We start from the raw sequence: 15,476 nt of genomic DNA, 5'->3' as shown, positions 1-15,476 counted from the left end.
CCTCCTACCACTAGCTAACTAAGACCTGTCTCTCTCTCCTCCCTCCTACCACTAGCTAACTAAGACTCTGTCTCTCTCTCCTCCTCCCTCCTACCACTAGCTAACTAAGACCTGTCTCTCTCTCCTCCTCCCCTCCTACCACTAGCTAACTAAGACCTGTCTCTCTCTCCTCCTCCCTCCTACCACTAGCTAACTAAGACCTGTCTCTATCTCTCCTCCTCCCTCCTACCACTAGCTAACTAAGACCTGTCTCTCTCTCTCCTCTCCCTCCTACCACTAGCTAACTAAGACCTGTCTCTCTCTCCTCCTCCTACTACTAGCTAACTAAGACCTGTCTCTCTCTCTCTCCTCCCTCCTACCACTAGCTAACTAAGACCTGTCTCTCTCTCCTCCTCCCTCCTACCACTAGCTAACTAAGACCTGTCTCTCTCTCTCCTCCTCCCTCCTACCACTAGCTAACTAAGACCTGTCTCTCTCCTCCTCCCTCCTACCACTAGCTAACTAAGACCTGTCTCTCTCTCTCTCTCTCCTCCCTCCTACCACTAGCTAACTAAGACCTGTCTCTCTCTCCTCCCTCCTACCACTAGCTAACTAAGACCTCTCTCTCTCTCCTCCTCCCTCCTACCACTAGCTAACTAAGACCTGTCTCTCTCTCCTCCCTCCTACCACTAGCTAACTAAGACCTGTCTCTCTCTCTCCTCCTCCCTCCTACCACTAGCTAACTAAGACCTGTCTCTCTCTCTCTCCTCCCTCCTACCACTAGCTAACTAAGACCTGTCTCTCTCTCCTCCTCCCTCCTACCACTAGCTAACTAAGACCTGTCTCTCTCTCTCCTCCTCCCTCCTACCACTAGCTAACTAAGACCTGTCTCTCTCTCTCCTCCTCCCTCCTACCACTAGCTAACTAAGACCTGTCTCTCTCTCTCTCCTCCTACCACTAGCTAACTAAGACCTGTCTCTCTCTCTCTCCTCCCTCCTACCACTTTAGCTAACTAAGACCTGTCTCTCTCTCTCTCCTCCCTCCTACCACTAGCTAACTAAGACCTGTCTCTCTCTCTCCTCCCTCCTACCACTAGCTAACTAAGACCTGTCTCTCTCTCTCTCTCCTCCTCCCTCCTACCACTAGCTAACTAAGACCTCTCTCTCTCCTCCTCCCTCCTACCACTAGCTAACTAAGACCTGTCTCTCTCCTCCTCCCTCCTACCACTAGCTAACTAAGACCTGTCTCTCTCTCTCCTCCCTCCTACCACTAGCTAACTAAGACCTGTCTCTCTCTCTCCTCCCTCCTACCACTAGCTAACTAAGACCTGTCTCTCTCTCTCCTCCTCCCTCCTACCACTAGCTAACTAAGACCTGTCTCTCTCTCTCTCTCCTCCCTCCTACCACTAGCTAACTAAGACCTGTCTCTCTCTCTCCTCCCTCCTACCACTAGCTAACTAAGACCTGTCTCTCTCTCTCCTCCTCCCACTAGCTAACTAAGACCTGTCTCTCTCTCTCTCTCCTCCCTCCTACCACTAGCTAACTAAGACCTGTCTCTCTCTCCTCCTCCCTCCTACCACTAGCTAACTAAGACCTGTCTCTCTCTCTCTCTCCTCCCTCCTACCACTAGCTAACTAAGACCTGTCTCTCTCTCTCTCTCCTCCCTCCTACCACTAGCTAACTAAGACCTGTCTCTCTCTCTCTCTCCTCCCTCCTACCACTAGCTAACTAAGACCTGTCTCTCTCTCCTCCCTCCTACCACTAGCTAACTAAGACCTGTCTCTCTCTCTCCTCCTCCCTCCTACCACTAGCTAACTAAGACCTGTCTCTCTCTCTCTCTCCTCCCTCCTACCACTAGCTAACTAAGACCTCTCTCTCTCTCTCTCCTCCCTCCTACCACTAGCTAACTAAGACCTGTCTCTCCTCCTCCTCCCTCCTACCACTAGCTAACTAAGACCTGTCTCTCTCTCCTCCCTCCTACCACTAGCTAACTAAGACCTGTCTCTCTCTCTCCTCCCTCCTACCACTAGCTAACTAAGACCTGTCTCTCTCTCTCCTCCTCCCTCCTACCACTAGCTAACTAAGACCTGTCTCTCTCCTCCTCCCTCCTACCACTAGCTAACTAAGACCTGTCTCTCTCTCTCCTCCTCCCTCCTACCACTAGCTAACTAAGACCTGTCTCTCTCCTCCTCCCTCCCTACCACTAGCTAACTAAGACCTGTCTCTCTCTCTCTCTCCTCCCTCCTACCACTAGCTAACTAAGACCTGTCTCTCTCTCCTCCCTCCCTTACCACTAGCTAACTAAGACCTGTCTCTCTCTCTCTCCTCCCTCCTACCACTAGCTAACTAAGACCTGTCTCTCTCTCTCCTCCTCCCTCCTACCACTAGCTAACTAAGACCTGTCTCTCTCTCTCTCTCCTCCCTCCTACCACTAGCTAACTAAGACCTGTCTCTCTCTCTCTCTCCTCCCTCCTACCACTAGCTAACTAAGACCTGTCTCTCTCCTCCTCCCTCCTACCACTAGCTAACTAAGACCTGTCTCTCTCTCCTCCCTCCTACCACTAGCTAACTAAGACCTGTCTCTCTCCTCCTCCCTATTCCCACTAGCTAACTAAGACCTGTCTCTCTCTCTCTCTCTCTCTCCTCCCTCCTACCACTAGCTAACTAAGACCTGTCTCTCTCCTCCTCCCTCCTTCCACTAGCTAACTAAGACCTGTCTCTCTCCTCCTCCTCCCTCCTACCACTAGCTAACTAAGACCTGTCTCTCTCCTCCTCCCTATTCCCACTAGCTAACTAAGACCTGTCTCTCTCTCTCTCTCTCTCCTCCCTCCTACCACTAGCTAACTAAGACCTGTCTCTCTCTCCTCCTCCCTATTCCCACTAGCTAACTAAGACCTGTCTCTCTCTCTCTCTCTCTCCTCCCTCCTACCACTAGCTAACTAAGACCTGTCTCTCTCTCTCTCTCCTCCCTCCTACCACTAGCTAACTAAGACCTGTCTCTCTCCTCCTCCCTCCTTCCACTAGCTAACTAAGACCTGTCTCTCTCCTCCTCCCTCCTACCACTAGCTAACTAAGACCTGTCTCTCTCCTCCTCCCTCCTACCACTAGCTAACTAAGTCCTGTCTCTCTCTCCTCCCTCCTACCACTAGCTAACTAAGACCTGTCTCTCTCTCCTCCTCCTCCCCTCCTACCACTAGCTAACTAAGACCTGTCTCTCTCTCCTCCTCCCTCCTACCACTAGCTAACTAAGACCTGTCTCTCTCTCTCTCTCTCCCTCCTACCACTAGCTAACTAAGACCTGTCTCTCTCTCTCTCTCCTCCTCTCCTACCACTAGCTAACTAAGACCTGTCTCTCTCTCCTCCCTCCTACCACTAGCTAACTAAGACCTGTCTCTCTCTCTCTCTCCTCCCTCCTACCACTAGCTAACTAAGACCTGTCTCTCTCTCCTCCCTCCTACCACTAGCTAACTAAGACCTGTCTCTCTCTCTCCTCCCTCCTACCACTAGCTAACTAAGACCTGTCTCTCTCTCTCTCTCCTCCTCCCTCCTACCACTAGCTAACTAAGACCTGTCTCTCTCTCCTCCTCCCTCCTACCACTAGCTAACTAAGACCTGTCTCTCTCTCTCTCCCCTCCCTCCTACCACTAGCTAACTAAGACCTGTCTCTCTCTCTCTCCTCCCTCCTACCACTAGCTAACTAAGACCTGTCTCTCTCTCTCTCTCCTCCCTCCTACCACTAGCTAACTAAGACCTGTCTCTCTCTCCTCCCTCCTACCACTAGCTAACTAAGACCTCTCTCTCTCCTCCTCCCTCCTACCACTAGCTAACTAAGACCTCTCTCTCTCCTCCTCCTCTACCACCAGCTAACTAAGACCTCTCTCTCTCCTCCTCCCTCCTACCACTAGCTAACTAAGACCTGTCTCTCTCTCTCCTCCTCCCTCCTACCACTAGCTAACTAAGACCTGTCTCTCCTCCTCCTCCCTCCTACCACTAGCTAACTAAGACCTGTCTCTCTCTCCTCCCTCCTACCACTAGCTAACTAAGACCTGTCTCTCTCTCTCCTCCCTCTACCACTAGCTAACTAAGACCTGTCTCTCTCTCTCCTCCTCCCTCCTACCACTAGCTAACTAAGACCTGTCTCTCTCCTCCTCCCTCCTACCACTAGCTAACTAAGACCTGTCTCTCTCTCTCTCTCCTCCCTCCTACCACTAGCTAACTAAGACCTGTCTCTCCTCCCTCCTCCCTCCTACCACTAGCTAACTAAGACCTGTCTCTCTCTCCTCCCTCCTACCACTAGCTAACTAAGACCTGTCTCTCTCTCTCCTCCCTCCTACCACTAGCTAACTAAGACCTGTCTCTCTCTCTCCTCCTCCCTCCTACCACTAGCTAACTAAGATCTGTCTCTCTCCTCCTCCCTCCTACCACTAGCTAACTAAGACCTGTCTCTCTCTCCCTCCCTCCTACCACTAGCTAACTAAGACCTGTCTCTCTCTCTCCCTCCTCCCTCCTACCACTAGCTAACTAAGACCTGTCTCTCTCTCCTCCCTCCTACCACTAGCTTAACTAAGACCTGTCTCTCTCTCTCCTCCTCCCTCCTACCACTAGCTAACTAAGACCTGTCTCTCTCTCTCCTCCTCCCTCCTACCACTAGCTAACTAAGACCTGTCTCTCTCTCTCCTCCTCCCTCCTACCACTAGCTAACTAAGACCTGTCTCTCTCTCTCTCTCCTCCCTCCTACCACTAGCTAACTAAGACCTGTCTCTCTCTCCTCCTCCCTCCTACCACTAGCTAACTAAGACCTGTCTCTCTCCTCCTCCCTCCTACCACTAGCTAACTAAGACCTGTCTCTCTCTCCTCCCTCCTACCACTAGCTAACTAAGACCTGTCTCTCTCTCCTCCTCCCTATTCCCACTAGCTAACTAAGACCTGTCTCTCTCTCTCTCTCTCTCCCTCCCTCCCCTACCACTAGCTAACTAAGACCTGTCTCTCTCTCTCTCTCTCCTCCCTCCTACCACTAGCTAACTAAGACCTGTCTCTCTCTCTCCCTCCCTCCTACCACTAGCTAACTAAGACCTGTCTCTCTCTCTCCTCCCTCCTACCACTAGCTAACTAAGACCTGTCTCTCTCTCTCTCTCCTCCCTCCTACCACTAGCTAACTAAGACCTGTCTCTCTCTCTCTCTCCTCCCTCCTACCACTAGCTAACTAAGACCTGTCTCTCTCTTTCTCCTCCCTCCTACCACTAGCTAACTAAGACCTGTCTCTCTCTCTCTCCTCCCTCCTACCACTAGCTAACTAAGACCTGTCTCTCTCTCTCTCCTCCCTCCTACCACTAGCTAACTAAGACCTGTCTCTCTCTCTCCTCCCTCCTACCACTAGCTAACTAAGACCTGTCTCTCTCTCCTCCTCCCTATTCCCACTAGCTAACTAAGACCTGTCTCTCTCTCTCTCTCTCTCTCCTCCCTCCTACCACTAGCTAACTAAGACCTGTCTCTCTCTCTCTCTCCTCCCTCCTACCACTAGCTAACTAAGACCTGTCTCTCTCTCCTCCTCCCTCCTACCACTAGCTAACTAAGACCTGTCTCTCTCTCTCCTCCCTCCTACCACTAGCTAACTAAGACCTGTCTCTCTCTCCTCCCTCCTACCACTAGCTAACTAAGACCTGTCTCTCTCTCTCTCCTCCCCCTACAGCTCTCTCCCTCCTACCACTAGCTAACTAAGACCTGTCTCTCTCTCTCTCTCTCTCCCTCCTACCACTAGCTAACTAAGACCTGTCTCTCTCTCTCTCTCCTCCCTCCTACCACTAGCTAACTAAGACCTGTCTCTCTCTCTCTCTCCTCCCTCCTACCACTAGCTAACTAAGACCTGTCTCTCTCTCTCTCTCTCTCCCTCCCTTACCACTAGCTAACTAAGACCTGTCTCTCTCTCTCTCTCCTCCCTCCTACCACTAGCTAACTAAGACCTGTCTCTCTCTCTCTCTCCTCCCTCCTACCACTAGCTAACTAAGACCTGTCTCTCTCTCTCTCCTCCCTCCTACCACTAGCTAACTAAGACCTGTCTCTCTCTCCTCCCTCCTACCACTAGCTAACTAAGACCTGTCTCTCTCTCTCTCCTCCCTCCTACCACTAGCTAACTAAGACCTGTCTCTCTCTCTCTCCTCCCTCCTACCACTAGCTAACTAAGACCTGTCTCTCTCTCTCTCTCCTCCCTCCTACCACTAGCTAACTAAGACCTGTCTCTCTCTCCTCCTCCCTCCTACCACTAGCTAACTAAGACCTGTCTCTCTCTCTCCTCCTCCCTCCTACCACTAGCTAACTAAGACCTGTCTCTCTCTCTCTCCTCCCTCCTACCACTAGCTAACTAAGACCTGTCTCTCTCCTCCTCCCTCCTTCCACTAGCTAACTAAGACCTGTCTCTCTCTCCTCCTCCCTCCTACCACTAGCTAACTAAGACCTGTCTCTCTCTCTCCTCCCTCCTACCACTAGCTAACTAAGACCTGTCTCTCTCCTCCTCCTCCCTCCTACCACTAGCTAACTAAGACCTGTCTCTCTCTCTCCTCCCTCCTACCACTAGCTAACTAAGACCTGTCTCTCTCCTCCTCCCTCCTTCCACTAGCTAACTAAGACCTGTCTCTCTCTCCTCCTCCCTCCTACCACTAGCTAACTAAGACCTGTCTCTCTCTCTCCTCCCTCCTACCACTAGCTAACTAAGACCTGTCTCTCTCTCTCTCCTCCCTCCTACCACTAGCTAACTAAGACCTGTCTCTCTCTCCTCCCTCCTACCACTAGCTAACTAAGACCTGTCTCTCTCTCCTCCCTCCTACCACTAGCTAACTAAGACCTGTCTCTCTCTCCTCCTCCCTCCTTCCACTAGCTAACTAAGACCTGTCTCTCTCTCCTCCTCCCTCCTACCACTAGCTAACTAAGACCTGTCTCTCTCCTCCTCCCTCCTTCCACTAGCTAACTAAGACCTGTCTCTCTCTCTCCCTCCCTCCTACCACTAGCTAACTCAAGACCTGTCTCTCTCTCCTCCCTCCTACCACTAGCTAACTAAGACCTGTCTCTCTCTCTCTCTCCTCCCTCCTACCACTAGCTAACTAAGACCTGTCTCTCTCTCCTCCCTCCTACCACTAGCTAACTAAGACCTGTCTCTCTCTCCTCCCTCCTACCACTAGCTAACTAAGACCTGTCTCTCTCTCTCTCTCCTCCTCCCTCCTACCACTAGCTAACTAAGACCTGTCTCTCTCTCCTCCTCCCTCCTACCACTAGCTAACTAAGACCTGTCTCTCTCTCTCTCTCCCCCTCCCTCCTACCACTAGCTAACTAAGACCTGTCTCTCTCTCTCTCCTCCCTCCTACCACTAGCTAACTAAGACCTGTCTCTCTCTCTCTCCTCCCTCCTACCACTAGCTAACTAAGACCTGTCTCTCTCTCCTCCCTCCTACCACTAGCTAACTAAGACCTGTCTCTCTCTCTCTCTCTCTCTCCTCCCTCCTCTCCTTCCAGCCCTGTCTAAAGGTAACAAGCCAGTGCACACCATCCTCCTCAACCCTCACGTCCATCTGATTGGTAAGAAATCAGCGATTTCTAATGATTATAATAATAATATTATAATATCTGTCATTTAGCAGACGCTTTTATCCAAAGTGACTTACAGTCATGTGTGCATACATATTCCATATGGGTGGTCCCGGGAATTGAACCCACTATCATGGTGTTGCAAGCACCACGCTTTACCAACTGAACATTATGTTGATTTTTTTTTAGCTATGTTATGTTTTATGTAATATTGTTTATGGTTGGTATTCAAATCTACACTGTATGTACATATCAATTCAGAAAGTAAAGCAAATTCAAATTACCAAATTACCATTCCAAATTGTCCTGAAGCATTGAAAAGAATATTTGAAATGGAATTTCAGTGTACTTACATTTTAGCAGACGCTTTTATCCAGAGCGACTTACAGGAGCAATTAGGGTTAAGTGCCTTGCTCAAGGGCACAGACAGATTTTTCACCTAGTCCGCTCAGGGATTAGAACCAGCGACCTTTCGGTTACTGGCACAACGCTCTTAACCACTAAGCTACCTGCTACTTCCTGAATTGAAACCGGATGGATCCCAACCCTGGTACTTATGTACATTGTGTTTATGATGTTTGACTTGAAGCAAGGAAAAGTGAAGTAATAAAAAAGGTATATCTAGGGGAGAACGCTGCATGCATCGCCTACATCCGTCTGAGCCAGTACATGGACGGGGGGATGCCTCGCACTCATGCAGTCGGAGGAGACCCGCGTCTGGTGTCGCAGAGAGGGAAAGTGGCAGAACATTCACTTCCACCGCTCCGGCTTCGCCAGCGTACCATCCCAGTAAGAAACATCTATTAATCAACTAATCAATATCAGAACATTCACTTCCACCGCTCCGGCTCGCCCAGCGTACCATCCCAGTAAGAAACATCTATTAATCAACTAATCAATATCAGAACATTCACTTCCACCGCTCTGGCTGGCAGCGTACCATCCCAGTAAGAAACATCTATTAATCAACTAATCAATATCAGAACATTCACCTCCACCGCTCTGGCTCGCTCAGCGATACCATCCCAGTAAGAAACATCTATTAATCAACTAATCAATATCAGAACATTCACTTCCACCACTCCGGCTTCGCCAGCGTACCATCCCAGTAAGAAACATCTATTAATCAACTAATCAATATCAGAACATTCACTTCACCGCTCTGGCTGCGCAGCGTACCATCCCAGTAAGAAACATCTATTAATCAACTAATCAATATCAGAACATTCACTTCCACCGCTCCGGCTCGCCTAGCGTACCATCCCAGTAAGAAACATCTATTAATCAACTAATCAATATCAGAACATTCACTTCACCGCTCCGGCTCGCCCAGCGTACCATCCCAGTAAGAAACATCTATTAATCAACTAATCAATATCAGAACATTCACCTCCACCGCTCTGGCTCGCTTAGCGTACCATCCAGTAAAAAACATCTATTAATCAACTAATCAATATCAGAACATTCACTTCACCGCTCTGTCTCGCCCAGCGTACCATCCCAGTAAGAAACATCTATTAATCAACTAATCAATATCAGAACATTCACTTCACCGCTCTGGCTCGCTTAGCGTACCATCCCAGTAAGAAACATCTATTAATCAACTAATCAATATCAGAACATTCACCTCCACCGCTCTGGCTCGCCCAGCGTACCATCCCAGTAAGAAACATCTATTAATCAACTAATTAATATCAGAACATTCACTTCCACCGCTCTGTAGTGTCCAGTGTAGACTACCTTCCCAGTCTGTAGTGTCCAGTGTAGACTACCTTCCCAGTCTGTAGTGTCCAGTGTAGACTACCTTCCCAGTCTGTAGTGTCCAGTGTAGACTACCTTCCCAGTCTGTAATGTCCAGTGTAGACTACCTTCCCAGTCTGTAGTGTCCAGTGTAGACTACCTTCCCCGTCTGTAGTGTCCAGTGTAGACTACCTTCCCAGTCTGTAGTGTCCAGTGTAGACTACCTTCCCAGTCTGTAGTGTCCAGTGTAGACTACCTTCCCAGTCTGTAGTGTCCAGTGTAGACTACCTTCCCAGTCTGTAGTGTCCAGTGTAGACTACCTTCCCAGTCTGTAATGTCCAGTGTAGACTACCTTCCCAGTCTGTAGTGTCCAGTGTAGACTACCTTCCCCGTCTGTAGTGTCCAGTGTAGACTACCTTCCCAGTCTGTAGTGTCCAGTGTAGACTACCTTCCCAGTCTGTAGTGTCCAGTGTAGACTACCTTCCCAGTCTGTAGTGTCCAGTGTAGACTACCTTCCCAGTCTGTAGTGTCCAGTGTAGACTACCTTCCCAGTCTGTAGTGTCCAGTGTAGGCTACCTTCCCAGTCTGTAGTGTCCAGTGTAGACTACCTTCCCAGTCTGTAATGTCCAGTGTAGACTACCTTCCCAGTCTGTAGTGTCCAGTGTAGACTACCTTCCCAGTCTGTAGTGTCCAGTGTAGACTACCTTCCCAGTCTGTAGTGTCCAGTGTAGACTACCTTCCCAGTCTGTAGTGTCCAGTGTAGACTACCTTCCCAGTCTGTTGTGTCCAGTGTAGACTACCTTCCCAGTCTGTAGTGTCCAGTGTAGACTACCTTCCCAGTCTGTAGTGTCCAGTGTAGACTACCTTCCCAGTCTGTAGTGTTCAGTGTAGACTACCTTCCCAGTCTGTAGTGTCCAGTGTAGACTACCTTCCCAGTCTGTAGTGTCCAGTGTAGACTACCTTCCCAGTCTGTAGTGTCCAGTGTAGACTACCTTCCCAGTCTGTAGTGTCCAGTGTAGACTACCTTCCCAGTCTGTAATGTCCAGTGTAGACTACCTTCCCAGTCTGTAGTGTCCAGTGTAGACTACCTTCCCAGTCTGTAGTGTCCAGTGTAGACTACCTTCCCAGTCTGTAGTGTCCAGTGTAGACTACCTTCCCAGTCTGTAGTGTCCAGTGTAGACTACCTTCCCAGTCTGTAGTGTCCAGTGTAGACTACCTTCCCAGTCTGTAGTGTCCAGTGTAGACTACCTTCCCAGTCTGTAGTGTCCAGTGTAGACTACCTTCCCAGTCTGTAGTGTCCAGTGTAGACTACCTTCCCAGTCTGTAGTGTCCAGTGTAGACTACCTTCCCAGTCTGTAGTGTCCAGTGTAGACTACCTTCCCAGTCTGTAGTGTCCAGTGTAGACTACCTTCCCAGTCTGTAGTGTCCAGTGTAGACTACCTTCCCAGTCTGTAGTGTCCAGTGTAGACTACCTTCCCAGTCTGTAGTGTCCAGTGTAGACTACCTTCCCAGTCTGTAGTGTCCAGTGTAGACTACCTTCCCAGTCTGTAGTGTCCAGTGTAGACTACCTTCCCAGTCTGTAGTGTCCAGTGTAGACTACCTTCCCAGTCTGTAGTGTCCAGTGTAGACTACCTTCCCGGTCTGTAATGCCCAGTGTAGACTACCTTCCCAGTCTGTAGTGTCCAGTGTAGACTTCCTTCCCAGAAAATGGTATAGTAGTGCAATAACTCATCTCCACCACAGGAGGGCGCCACGTACACGCTTACCATGCTACTGTAATGTGTAGTGCAGTGTTTCCCAATCCTGGTCCTGGGGGACTCCCAACGGGTGCACTTTTTTTTGTTTTTGCCCTAGCATTAACACACTTGATTCAACTAATCAACTCATCAAGCCTTTTGATGATCTGAATCAGGTGTGTAGTGCTAGGGCAACAACCACAATGTTCACCTCTTGGGGTTCCCAGGACCAGGATGAGGAAACGGTTCCCAGGACCAGGATGAGGAAACGTTGGGTTAGAATCAACTCTACCTCTTCCACTAGTCTAAAACAACCTCTACCGTCGGACCCTGACTACATGTATATCGCTCTGTTTCTGGGTTGACGCTCATTTTACTTTCCCGTGTGTGTGTGTGTGTGTGTGTGTGTGTGTGTGTGTGTGTGTGTGTGTGTGTGTGTGTGTGTGTGTGTGTGTGTGTGTGTGTGTGTGTGTGTGTGTGTGTGTGTGTGTGTGTGTGTGTGTGTGTGTGTGTCTGTGTGTGTATTTTACAGTTAATGGAATATCAAGCTTCAGTCTAAACTCCAAGACAGGCACCAATCAACTAGCCAACCCCCTGGTCGCCATTTAACCTCTAACCCCGGACCGCTCTGTATGGACATGACATCACACAGGACAAGGATATCAACCCTTAAAGGTCGTCAATCATCCTAACCACCTAGTCAGCGTCTCCAATGGCACCCTATTCCCTATATAGGGCCTATGGGACCTGGTCAGAAGTAGTGCACTATATAGGGAATAGGGTTCCAGGTCTAAAGTAGTGCACTATATAGGGAATAGGGTTCCAGGTCTAAAGTAGTGCACTATATAGGGAATAGGGTTCCAGGTCTAAAGTAGTGCACTATATAGGGAATAGGGTTCCAGGTCTAAAGTAGTGCACTATATAGGGAATAGGGTTCTAGGTCTAAAGTAGTGCACTATATAGGGAATAGGGTGCCATTTGGGAGGCCTGCAGCACACCGTGGCCATTATCACTGGAGCATATTACTGACGTTTGGTTATCTGGTTTTTAAACTGTTTCGGTGCATTTTAAATGTATAGAAATGTTTTTAAAAATCTACTAACTGTCCCGCCTCCCCTTTGAACTTGTATTTGTACGTGTGTTTACGTGTTGCAATACGAAACGTTTAAAGATCAGAATGTTAAAATCGAGCTTGCTTTTGTTCTGGTGAAATGTATATATGTTATATCTTGTGATTGTTGATAAAAAATAAAATAAAAAAAACATTAAATTGCTATTCTTGCTATATCAGAGGACTTAAGAAATTACGTCAAATATTGTATGTAAGTTTATCTTTGCGTTGAGCTAGTTGCTAATGTTTGGTTGAGCTAGTTGCTAATGTTTGGTTGAGCTAGTTGCTAATGTTTGGTTGAGCTAGTTGCTAATGTTTGGTTGAGCTAGTTGTTAATGTTTGGTTGAGCTAGTTGCTAATGTTTGATTGAGCTAGATGCTAATGTTTGGTTGAGCTAGTTGCTAATGTTTGGTTGAGCTAGTTGCTAATGTTTGGTTGAGCTAGTTGCTAATGTTTGGTTGAGCTAGTTGCTAATGTTTGGTTGAGCTAGTTGCTAATGTTTGGTTGAGCTAGTTGCTAATGTTTGATTGAGCTAGTTGTTAATGTTTGTTTGAGCTAGTTGCTAATCTTTGGTTGAGCTAGTTGTTAATGTTTGGTTGAGCTAGTTGTTAATGTTTGGTTGAGCTAGTTGCTAATGTTTGGTTGAGCTAGTTGTTAATGTTTGGTTGAGCTAGTTGCTAATGTTTGGTTGAGCTAGTTGCTAATGTTTGGTTGAGCTAGTTGCTAATGTTTGGTTGAGCTAGTTGCTAATGTTTGGTTGAGCTAGTTGCTAATGTTTGGTTGAGCTAGTTGTTAATGTTTGGTTGAGCTAGTTGCTAATGTTTGGTTGAGCTAGTTGCTAATGTTTGGTTGAGCTAGTTGTTAATGTTTGGTTGAGCTAGTTGCTAATGTTTGGTTGAGTTAGTTGCTAATGTTTGGTTGAGCTAGTTGTTAATGTTTGATTGAGCTAGTTGCTAATGTTTGGTTGAGCTAGTTGCTAATGTTTGAGGAATTGGGTTTGTGCAATATGTACTCCTTATTTAACTCATAAGATTGCAAAATTCCGGTAACATTTTCACAATTCCCAGGTTTCCAGAAATCCCAGTTGGAAGACTCCCAGAATCAGGAGGGAACAAGCAGGAAATCCGGAGCCCTAAAACCAGGATTTCTGGAAAAACCTGCACATTTTGGGGAAAGCTAACACTATTTTGCAAACCCCCGAATGATCTGTAAAGAGACGCTCAGCAGCAACTAAAAGGAAGTGTCCTCCGTCCCAAATATTATTCTAGTGCACTACTTTAGACCAGGCTCTTCTGAGGAGAGCAGCGATGGCGGATGGGTTCTCCCTGTAGACGGCAGAGATATCCAACCCTACACAGGGCCCTGGTCTAAAGTAGTGCACTATCAAAGGAATAGGATGCTATTTGGGATACACAGTGAGTGTTTGTTTGCCTTTATATCATTGAATATGAACTAACCGAATGCGGCATTACGTCATTATGAGAAATAAAGACCACAGTGGTAGGAATGCATTGGGGGCAGGGATATCGGGAGTACGATTATAGAATAATTATAATAATAATAATAATGAGAATATCTTGTTTATATTTGTGAATCACTGAGATGTTTGTTGATAATGATATTGAACATCGGTCCTGTCTGTTCCTTCCTGTTCTCTTCAACCAGTCCTCCTGTCTGTTCCTTCCTGTTCTCTTTAACCAGTCCTCCTGTCTGTTCCTTCCTGTTCTCTTCAACCAGTCCTCCTGTCTGTTCCTTCCTGTTCTCTTCAACCAGTCCTCCTGTCTGTTCCTTCCTGTTCTCTTCAACCAGTCCTCCTGTCTGTTCCTTCCTGTTCTCTTCAACCAGTCCTCCTGTCTGTTCCTTCCTGTTCTCTTCAACCAGTCCTCCTGTCTGTTCCTTCCTGTTCTCTTCAACCAGTCCTCCTGTCTGTTCCTTCCTGTTCTCTCCAACTAGTTTCATTAGCCCTGTTTATACTTGTTTCTAACATGTGTCCACATTCTGATTGTGCCCACATGTTCAGACATGCAGGTTTACACCTGGTATTAAAATGTGTCTCCTATCCATCCTCTGTGCCCACTTTGTGACCAGATGTCCTGGTCCCTCCCTGTATGCAAATTATTTGACAGATATTCTTTCAAAATAACATTTTATTTATTAATTTTAGACAATTAAGATGCATTGTGATCAGATCTTCCTGCCCACCTCTGGAGGTAGTCAGGCGGGCATTGGGATCTGTCAGTGATCACTAGGAGGAAGGAAGGATCTGTCAGTGATCACTAGACTACAGACAGGAGGAAGGAAGGATCTGTCAGTGATCACTAGACTACAGACAGGAGGAAGGAAGGATCTGTCAGTGATCACTAGACTGCAGACAGGAGGAAGGAAGGATCTGTCAGTGATCACTAGACTGCAGACAGGAGGAAGGAAGGATCTGTCAGTGATCACTAGACTACAGACAGGAGGAAGAAAGGATCTGTCAGTGATCACTAGACTACAGACAGGAGGAAGGAAGGATCTGTCAGTGATCACTAGGAGGAAGGAAGGATCTGTCAGTGATCACTAGACTGCAGACAGGAGGAAGGAAGGATCTGTCAGTGATCACTAGACTACAGACAGGAGGAAGGAAGGATCTGTCAGTGATCACTAGACTACAGACAGGAGGAAGGAAGGATCTGTCAGTGATCAATAGACTACAGACAGGAGGAAGAAAGGATCTGTCAGTGATCACTAGACTACAGACAGGAGGAAGGAAGGATCTGTCAGTGATCACTAGGAGGAAGGAAGGATCTGTCAGTGATCACTAGACTGCAGACAGGAGGAAGGAAGGATCTGTCAGTGATCACTAGACTACAGACAGGAGGAAGGAAGGATCTGTCAGTGATCACTAGACTACAGACAGGAGGAAGGAAGGATCTGTCAGTGATCACTAGACTACAGACAGGAGGAAGGAAGGATCTGTCAGTGATCACTAGACTGCAGACAGGAGGAAGGAAGGATCTGTCAGTGATCACTAGGCTCCATAGACTTGTTGGAAAAGTGGCATCCTATAACGGTGCCACGTTGAAAGTCACTGAGCTCTTCAGTAAGGCCATTCTACTGCCAATGTTTGTCTATGGAGATTGCATGGCTGTGGGCTCGATTTTATAGACCTGTCAGCAACGGGTGTGGCTGAAATAGCCGAATCCACTCATTTGAAGGGGTCTCCACATACATTATACTGTAGTGTAGGTGACCCCTTTCACCTTGAGAAACACAATGAGGTGTGCAGCGTTTGTAGGATCCAAGTAATGGCCTGCGTCCTATCACACCATCTACAGAGAGGCTGCGCACATGGAGG

General features: G+C 47.9%; 1 protein-coding gene across 1 annotated transcript in view; it reads left to right on the top strand.

Annotated features, from left to right (window-relative positions):
* LOC121559653 (calcium/calmodulin-dependent protein kinase type II delta 2 chain) overlaps window positions 1–11,811 on the top strand; it is a gene marked incomplete at its 5' end in the record, with an annotated part of 74,153 nt that extends 62,342 nt beyond the window's left edge. Inside the window, 4 exon segments of the mRNA XM_045218986.1 lie at window positions 7,481–7,543; window positions 8,178–8,245; window positions 8,247–8,341; window positions 11,561–11,811. Of these exon segments, the coding sequence (XP_045074921.1) occupies window positions 7,481–7,543; window positions 8,178–8,245; window positions 8,247–8,341; window positions 11,561–11,564 (230 nt within the window).
* Window positions 11,812–15,476: the final 3,665 nt, after the last annotated feature.

This window comes from Coregonus clupeaformis, unplaced genomic scaffold (genome assembly GCF_020615455.1).
Source record: "Coregonus clupeaformis isolate EN_2021a unplaced genomic scaffold, ASM2061545v1 scaf1948, whole genome shotgun sequence".
NCBI classification, from domain to species: domain Eukaryota; kingdom Metazoa; phylum Chordata; class Actinopteri; order Salmoniformes; family Salmonidae; genus Coregonus; species Coregonus clupeaformis.
This window is presented reverse-complemented; position numbering and strand designations above follow the sequence as displayed.